Source organism: Mastomys coucha, unplaced genomic scaffold (genome assembly GCF_008632895.1).
Source record: "Mastomys coucha isolate ucsf_1 unplaced genomic scaffold, UCSF_Mcou_1 pScaffold21, whole genome shotgun sequence".
NCBI classification, from domain to species: Eukaryota; Metazoa; Chordata; class Mammalia; order Rodentia; family Muridae; genus Mastomys; species Mastomys coucha.
Genome location: NW_022196904.1, coordinates 96,576,560 through 96,585,560, shown reverse-complemented (window position 1 = coordinate 96,585,560; position 9,001 = coordinate 96,576,560). Strand labels below are relative to the sequence as shown.

At 39.9% G+C, this 9,001-nt stretch overlaps 1 protein-coding gene and 1 pseudogene across 3 annotated transcripts in view; one reads left to right on the top strand and one right to left on the bottom strand.

Annotated features, from left to right (window-relative positions):
• LOC116104096 overlaps window positions 1-1,441 on the bottom strand; it is a 6,936-nt pseudogene extending 5,495 nt beyond the window's left edge. The window contains exon 1 of the transcript XR_004123698.1: window positions 4-1,441. The product of XR_004123698.1 is annotated as a signal recognition particle receptor subunit alpha pseudogene (transcript). The remainder of the gene's footprint in view (window positions 1-3) is intronic.
• The window catches only part of LOC116102755 (olfactory receptor 469), a 15,653-nt gene extending 6,898 nt beyond the window's left edge, over window positions 1-8,755 (top strand). Inside the window, exon 3 of one of the 2 annotated variants that reach the window (XM_031387783.1) lies at window positions 7,893-8,755. In XM_031387783.1, coding sequence (XP_031243643.1) covers window positions 7,893-8,755 — 863 coding nt within the window. Of the gene's footprint in view, window positions 1-7,810 lie in introns of those variants that run through there. The other variant, XM_031387784.1, reaches the window with a different exon arrangement.
• Window positions 8,756-9,001: the final 246 nt, after the last annotated feature.

The window sequence follows — 9,001 nt, the reverse complement described above, 5'->3', positions numbered from 1 at the left end:
AGCCTTTTTCAAACAACTGCACCATCGTACGACCACCATGCTTCTCTGGGGGATGGAGGGCAGTCAGATGCCTGGTGTGTGTACGAAGCTGCTCAGCAGCCCCAGCCCAGAAATGTATCACAAGCAGCAATGAGGACACTAAAGCCATTCTAAAAGCCAAAAGGAAATCTTGGCAAGATTAGAAGACTTCCCCACTCTGTTAACACCACAGAAGGTAACAACATAAGGGCGCTGGCGACGTTGGGCATCTATAATATCCCAGAGCATGTCTACACGACGCTGTGGCTGCAGGATCTGTACCAGAGACTCCTGTAGAGCTTGCTTGACTGTCGAAGTCACAGTGCTAAATGTCCCCATCACTTTCCCTTCTAACTTGTTGGCAACAGATTCACAGAGCTGGACAGCAAGGTCAGCAGCCACATTCTTAGCAATGAGATGATCATGCATCTTGTCTAGCACAGATTCCATGTCTTCTCGACTCAAGCTCTTAGAACCCACCAGACCCTTCAGCATCCCAAACATGCCACCCAGTGTTCCCTTGGTAGCACTAGGTTTGGTATTTTGAGTGGCCCCTTCATCATCTGAGCTGCTGCAATCTAGATCTTGAATCAAGTTGATATCTTCAGAAAGGGCTGCCTCTGGAGTCCCATTGGTGGTGGGAGTACTGTAATCCAAGACTTCCTTGTTAGCACAGCCACCTAGTTCCCACACCCGGGGTGCTTTTTTGCCCTTCTCCTTTGGAATATCTGACTTTGTAGACTTACTGGATTTGTCCAGACCCTTCCCATGCTTCTGAATGAACTCCTCTCTCTTCCTACGTATCAGCTCCTCTTTGGAAAGTTCTCCATTCTCAGGTCCCACTGGGAGACTTGACTTTTATGTGGAAGCTGTTTTGCTGGTAGCCAAAGGGCCATTAGAACCTTCCTTTTTGGCCCCCTTTTTTTGTTGTTTTTTGCTTTTTTCCTTGGTCTTTTCCCCCCCGTGTTTCAATCATGGACCTCACAGGTTTCTTAGCTTTTTCAGAATCTTCAAATTTCTTCATGGTAGTGGGAGCACGGATCTTACTGCTCTCCTCTGCTTCACTAAGGAGCCGCAGGAAGTCTTTTTGGAAATTAAAAGTGCCATTCAATAGACTTAAGGCACTCTGTTGTTGGATCTCTGTGCGGTACTTATCCCGGAACAGCACATCATCTATCAATTTGTCTTCATAAGTCAGTGTGAGGATCTTCTGAAAGCCAACCACAAACACCAGCTCAAACTGGTTGTCCAGTTTATACTTGAGTGTGAGAGCCTTATGAGTGAAAGAGTTGTTACCTTCCGGTTCCTGCAGTAGTACGGAACGAATCTACGCGTTGACAGGCCCGGTGCACGAGTCGCTCCTGCCCTGGAAACACCAGAGCACAAGCCCGACCTTCGAGAAGATGGTGAAGAAGTCAAGCATGACGGCAGCCGGAGAAGACTTGGAGCCGAGACCGGCGCCGGGAACTCGGGCTGCGTCTGCCGCTGCTTCCTGCTGCGCCAAGCGTGGCTTCTTTTTCTTTTCACTAATATTTTTCTCTTTTCTCCTTCATTGAAGCTTCCATTTCCCCTTTCTTTGCTTAACCCTATTTCTTCTCTATTTCCCCACTTTCCCAGCCCCCTTCATCTGTCTCCTTCATTTATTATTTCTCCACTTATCATAAATAATTTTTAATTTCATAGCATGCTCTGCAGTGGTTTATCATTTTCTGCTTATGGTGTTTGGTGTTGACTTAGCAGGTTTTAGTTCATTTTAGGTATATTTCTATGTCTTAAAAGATATGATGTTACTGTTTCAATGGTTTATTTTCTCTCAAAGTGCTATTGAGCATGGATCCTTTAACAGTATACTACTCAGTAAGAATATCTTCTCAAAACTTTTAAAACCATAAGGTGCACAAATTGTAGCACAGGAACCCAGGAGACATGGTTCAGCAAGGTAGCATGATTGCTCTAGGAGAGCTTATCTCTTCAACCACTAAACTTGAAGACACTAAAATAGATAAATGCTGAAGACTTCAAAAAGTTTACTGGATTAAAAAAATGATTAATGACTTAGATGGAGGAATATGCATATAAGCAGATAAATTCAGTCACAGATCCTGAGAGAAAACTCAGTAACAGAAGAAAAATGAATGAGAACACAGGCAGTATCGATAAAAAAGTTACCAACCTTGGGATGGTGAGATGGCTCAGCAGGTAAGAGCACTGACTGCTCTTCTGAAGATCCTGAGTTCAAATCCCAGCAACCACATGGTGGCTCACAACCACCCAAAAAGAGATCTGAAGCCTTCTTCTGGTGTGTCTGAAGACAGCTACAGTGTACTTATTTATAATAATAAATAAATCTTTGGGCCGGAGCAAGCAGGGACTGAGCAAGACGAGTTGACCGCAGTCAGCAGGGGTCCAAAAAATTCAACTTAGCACAACCATATGAAGGCTCACAACCATCTGTACAACTACAGTGTACTCAAATAAATAAATAAATAAATAAATAAATAAATAAATAAATAAATAAATAAAGCTTTAAAAAATAAATAATAATAATAATAATAAAGTTACCAACCTTACAGAAAACTTTAGCAAAGCTGATCTCCATAGCCTATGCTACTACTGAAGACCACGAGGAGGTCTGTGGTCTGTGCTGCAGCCTGAACCCTTGTTGTTCACAGGCCATGCTGCTGCCAGAGGCTATAAAGATCTGAGTGGCATACACTGCCACCTAAGGCCATGGTGACAGCCATGTTGCCACAGAGGGAAATGTCTGGGTCCTTTATCCTACTGCAGCTGGGTCTGTGTTGATGTCCGTGGCCCATGTTGCCACACAATGTCAGGTAGACTTCTATGGTTTATGCTGCAACTGCAAGCCATGTTGATGTTTCTGATCCCAGCTGAATTAGAGGGCTTATCCATTTCCTGGCCCTACTACTACTGTGAGCCCTATTCATTGTCTGTGCTCACACCAGAAACCAGGTGGAAGCCCAGCATCCATGCTCCACAGTCCTTAATGAGCAAATAAACTACCTTCCCAGTGACATCGATGGTGGTAAATGCATAATTGAGAAAAAGGAACATGGAAGGCTTCAGTGGCAATGCCTATCTCTACCCCAACCTCCCAGCAATTATAGTAACAGCCTCGACAGGAAACTACATGAAAAAAAACTCTTAAAAACTGTGATAGGGTGCTGGAATGTCACCCTCAACAGATTACTTCCAACAGGGATGCAGGCGAAGAAGGACTAAGCTCCATCTAGAAAACAAGCCACTGGGTGTTTGTCCGGGGCCCCAGTGAAGAAATAACACAAATTGAACATTTTTTCTTTGTTTGTTTGTTTATTTCCTGGGGTGGACAAGGGTAAGGGGAGGACAGGGAAGGACTAGGAAGAGAATATGATCGGGGTATGTAATGTGAAATTCCCAAAGAATCAATAAAAATATTATGTTAAGAGATTTAAAAAAGAAAAGCAGAAACGCTGGAAATGAGAAGGCCAGTGAATCAAAGGTAAGACTTGTTAGAAAGCACCACAAATCGAGTCAGTGCAGCAGGGAAAGGAGTATCAGAAATGCAGGACAGCAAAACACTATTTTCTGACAGCAACAAGGAAAAAATTAATAGAACCACAAGAACTATAACATACAGTCAAAACAGTGAACAGAAGAAGGAGCTGAGATAAATAAAAAACAAAAACACAGAGGATCAATTAAATAAAATTATAAAGGAAAAGTCTCCTAGAATCTAGACAGGGAAACTGACGTCTAAGCACAGGAGAGATTTAGAACTCCAAATAGTCACACATAGACCAGAAATTCCCCCACAACATACTATACTACAAGATGTCAAAAATGCACAGGAAAAAATATGTATTAAACACTCTCTAAGGAACAGATGTGAACTCAAGTACAAAGGCAAACATGTCAGAAGAGCACCAGAGTCTTCATCAGCAACCCTGGAAGCCAGGAAAATGTGGAGTAACATAGTTCAAGCCCTAAAGTAAATAACTGTCAGCCATGGGTGCTATATCCAGGAAAACTTTCTGTTTGTGGCAGAATAAGGACATTTTAAGGCAAACATAAGATAAGGCAGGTTGTATTTACACATCATAACACACATATATAAATTATACCATCTTGCACTGCTGGAAAATATTTCTATCACTGTCCCATTTCTTTTAAAAAGTAAAATGCAATCATTTTTCCCTGGCCTGAGTCTCTGCATAGCTTACCGTAGCCTCATTTTTAATGTATTGAAGTTACTGGGATTTTTTGCATTTATTTTTTCTGTCTGGTAGCCTTTCCTCCCCTGTTTGCATCAATGGGTCCTCTGCCATTCTCACTCCGGTATCACCTGCTGTGTCTGGATTTTTCTCACTAGGCTGCTTAACCAAGCACTAGTCACCCTCTACTGCCATGTGAAACCATTGGTTTGCTTATCCTGCCACACTCTGCTCACCACGCTCTGGATTTGTTTGTTTGTTTGTTTGTTTGTTTAACTACTTCTTTTCATTTTACTTATGTATGTGTATGTGTCTGTGTCTGTGTCTATGTATATAGTCCCATGTGTGCTGGCTAAATTTATGTCAACTTGACGCAAACTATAGTCATTTGAGAGGAGGGAAACTCAATTACAAAAATGCCTGCATAAGATCTGGCTGCAGGCAAGCCTGTAGAGCATTTTCTTAATTAGCTATTGATGGGAGGACCCAGCCCCTTGTGGGTGGTGCCACCCCTGACCTAGTGGTCCTAGGTTCTATAAGAAAGAAGGCTGAGCAAGCCATAGGAAGGGAGCCAATAAGCAGTACCCACTCATGGCCTCTGCATCAGCTCCTGCCTGCTGGTTCCTGCCCTGTTTGAGTTCTTATCCTGACTTCATTCAGGGATAGACTACCATGTGGAAATGTAAGTCCAATAAGCCCTTCCTCCCAACTTACTTGTTGGTCATGTGTTTCATCACAGCAATAGAAACCCTAATTAAGATAATATATGTGTGGAGGCCAGACGAGTAGTCAAAGGATCCCCTGGAGCTGGAGTTAAAGGCAGTTATGAGCTGCCTGAAGTGGGTGCTGCAACTGAATTCCATTCTGCTGCCGGAGGAGACGTGTCTAAACTGCAGGCCATCTCTTCATCCTGGCATGATCTGTGTTTATAAAGTTGGTTTATTCCCTATTCCCTTTTTCTCGGAAATCTAAAATTCATGGAAAGTACTTTATTCATTAGCTTATCTTCAGTGTTTAATGTAAATTGAAAGAATGCATTTTCCATCTTTGGCCATAAAAAGTTATGTATTTTAAATGTTATTTCCACCCCTGTATTTCTAAAAAACAAAAAAGCTGGGTGGCATTGGTGGATTTCTTTTATCCCAGCACTCAGGAGGCAGAGGCAGGAAGATCACTGTGAATTTGAGTATAGTCAGGGCTGTTGCACAGAGAAAACCCATCTTGAAAAAACCAAAAAGAAAAAGGTAAAATGCCCTTTATTTATCATAAAACATTTATTTATAAAATGAAGACTTATTACATATTTATATTTTCAATTTTGTATCTTTAATTAATAAATTTTATTTGTCTATTTCAAACATGCATTATGTATATAATAAATTCCTTCCCCATAATCCACTTTCTTCATACCTTAGCCAGCCATCATTCTTCCGTACATATCTCGTTCTCAATATTTACAGGTTTTTGCTTTGTTTTTCTGTAGGGCTATCTGTGTGACCCTGAGTTTGGAACAAAACAATCGTCAGAGCCTGGTGGGCTAAACTGAAATAACAAAGTAAACTTAGGAATAGTATTTACATATGGGACAACATGTATTCTATTCACTGTAGTCATTAAATAAAAATATAGCATTGCTTACTTTAAAATAGACATTTCAGGGTAAATAGAATCCTTGAAAATTAAGTGTGTTAATACAAATTGAACTACTCAATATTCACTTGAGGCTGTGATCCTGTTCCCTACTGGATTTGAATTCACTTTTGAATTTCTGACTTCAGAGATTTAGCCTCAGTCAAACTTTATAAAAGATGGCATAGCCTCCATGCAATAATAATGACCATAAGATAAATTGATTCTTCTTTTCAACAGGTAAGATTTGAGCTTTTATAAATAAACATTATTTCTGTTTACCATTGAAGAGGACTATTCCTTCAAATAGTATCTGCATCTTAAAGCCGTCCTTTGTAAGTAGTGCAGATATAGCAAGAAGTTAGGTAACAAAGTAACTTTAGCTGTGGTAAATTAAATTTTCATTGTAGAGTTCACACGGGCAAACCAGCATGGCCAGTTTTCTACCTCTAAATCCAAAAATCACATGTCTCTAACTATGTTAAAATAGCATTCTGCCATAAAACTAAAATAGTGAACAATTTTAAACACTTGGAATTTGCAGAGGCCAGAAGAGTAGTCATAGGATCCCCTAATAATAAGTTTCTTTTAGAACAATTTGCTTCATCTATTGATTATATGGATGCTCCAGCATCCCAGACAAAAGACACTTTGGGCAAAAAAAGGAAATAAAGACAAATTGTGTCAGGGTGGGGTGGGTGGGAGCACTGTGGCAGGGGTGAGATTCAACCTGCCTTATAGGTGAGTGATCCTGAGTATGTTTTTATTTTATGTGTATATGTAGGTGTGCATGTATTTGTGACAGTGTGAGTGCCTGATGTCCATGGAGGACAAAGTGGGTACCTTGAACCCCACTGGAGGTGCAGGCAGTGCTGGGCTATCTCCAATGTGGGTTATGGGAAGTAAATCTAGGTCCTCTGCAAAAACCACTGAGCCATCTCTCCAGCAACACTTTTAACTTTATAAGCTGGAAGTTTTATCATCTGCATAACATGTTAAAAACCAAATTTAACTCTAGCATACTTCAAATAAAAAAAAATGGCATCAGAAAAGGATTTAATGCTGTTGAGTAAAGCTTAATAGTTACACTTGAAATATTAGTCATACGATATTTCAAATGACTTCAGAAAACTATGGCTACATTGAAAATATTAAAATATTTTTAAAATTGTAAATAGTGACTTTATTTATAACTTTAAGTTCCTTTCTAAGTTGCCTTTGTTCTATGAAAGATATGTGACTTCTCAGTTTAAATTTTGTTCTAAAACATTGTCTCCCTTAGCCAATACACAACACAGGGGACACCTTGCTGGTGCATCAGAAGGCTGAAGAGTTAACCAGCTGCTCCCATTTACTCAGCATCTCTATGACTATTGTTTACTTGACTGGAATGATGATTTCAATTGCAATACAGTTCCAAAATGAATGAAATGAGTTCAGACTGCCTGAATCTGATACCCTGATTCACTTCCTGTGTAAACTGATGTAATTTAACATTTTCAAACTCAGTTTCCTTGCCTATAAAATAAAAGAAATAAAAGTATATAATATTATCTCCTGAAATTAAAATATCTCTATATTTGAAACTTAACTTCTAGTCTAAAAATTTAGTAAGCATTCAGGAAATGTTACAACTTCCTGTAATCTTTACCATATAACCCTGTATTTAGATGTTGTAATCACTTTGTTCTACTTATGATTCCTTTTAAAACCCTTGTCTTTAAGGCTCTTTGAGCACATTTAATAACATTTAATTGTATACAATTATACACAATATTATATACACATTATATACAATTAAGTATTGTATATAATTATTATATGTTATATGTGTATATAAAATATATAATAGTATCCATATACGAGTCAATGAGAATGGTGCTACATATTTATAAATCTCTTCCTGAACTGTCTCCATCACAGCCTTAATCTATCAGCAGCTATAATTCATGGCTTTCCTGGAGGATGGGAACCACACTGCAGTGACTGAGTTCATTTTATTGGGCTTAACAGATGACCCAGTCCTTAAAGTCGTCCTCTTCACGATCATCCTGTGCATCTACCTGGTGACTGTGTCTGGGAACCTCAGCACCATCCTTCTCATCAGAGTCTCTTCCCAGCTCCATCGCCCCATGTACTTTTTTCTCAGCCAGTTGGCTTCTGTTGACATAGGCTACTCATCTTCTGTCACACCCAATATGCTGGTCAACTTCCTGGTGGAGAGAAGCTCAATCTCCTACCTTGGGTGTACCATCCAGCTTGGCTCAGGTGCTTTTTTTGGAACAGTTGAATGCTTCCTTCTGGCCACCATGGCTTATGATCGTTTTATAGCAATCTGCAACCCACTGCTTTATTCCACCAAAATGTCTACACAAGTCTGTATCCAGTTGATTGTAGGGTCTTATGTTGGTGGGTTTCTTAATGCTTCCTCCTTTCTTCTTTCCTTTTTTCCTCTCCTCTTCTGTGGACCAAATAAAGTCAATCACTTTTTCTGTGATTTGGCTCCATTGGTAGAACTCTCCTGTTCAGGTGGCGATGTCCCTATAGTTCCTGCCTCATTTTGTTCTGCCTTTGTCATTATAGTCACAGTGTTTGTCATAGCCATCTCCTACACCTACATCCTCATCACCATCCTGAAGATGCGCTCCTCTGAGGGTCGACACAAGGCCTTCTCCACCTGCACCTCCCACCTCACTGCAGTCACTCTGTTCTATGGGACAATCACATTCATTTATGCAATGCCCAAGTCCAGCTTCTCCACAGACCAGAACAAGGTGGTGTCTGTGTTCTATATGGTGGTGATCCCCATGTTGAACCCTCTCATCTACAGCCTCAGGAACAATGAGATTAAAGGTGCTCTGAAGAGACAGCTTGCTAGGAAAATATTCTCTTAAGTGTTGTCTATTATGTCTATTATACTGTGGGATTTAGTATAGTACTAAAATCCTACAGAGAGACACAATAACAAAAAGAAGCTAAATGCCTGTGGCTGAAATATATGTTCTGATAAATAATTTGCCACTTGGAAGCTTTTTAGCACCTACAGAGAGTAGATACTCAGCTATTAAATAATAAATCATATTTTCATAGTAAGCTATATGTAATATATTTAAATAAACTCATAATTAATAAAATAATTA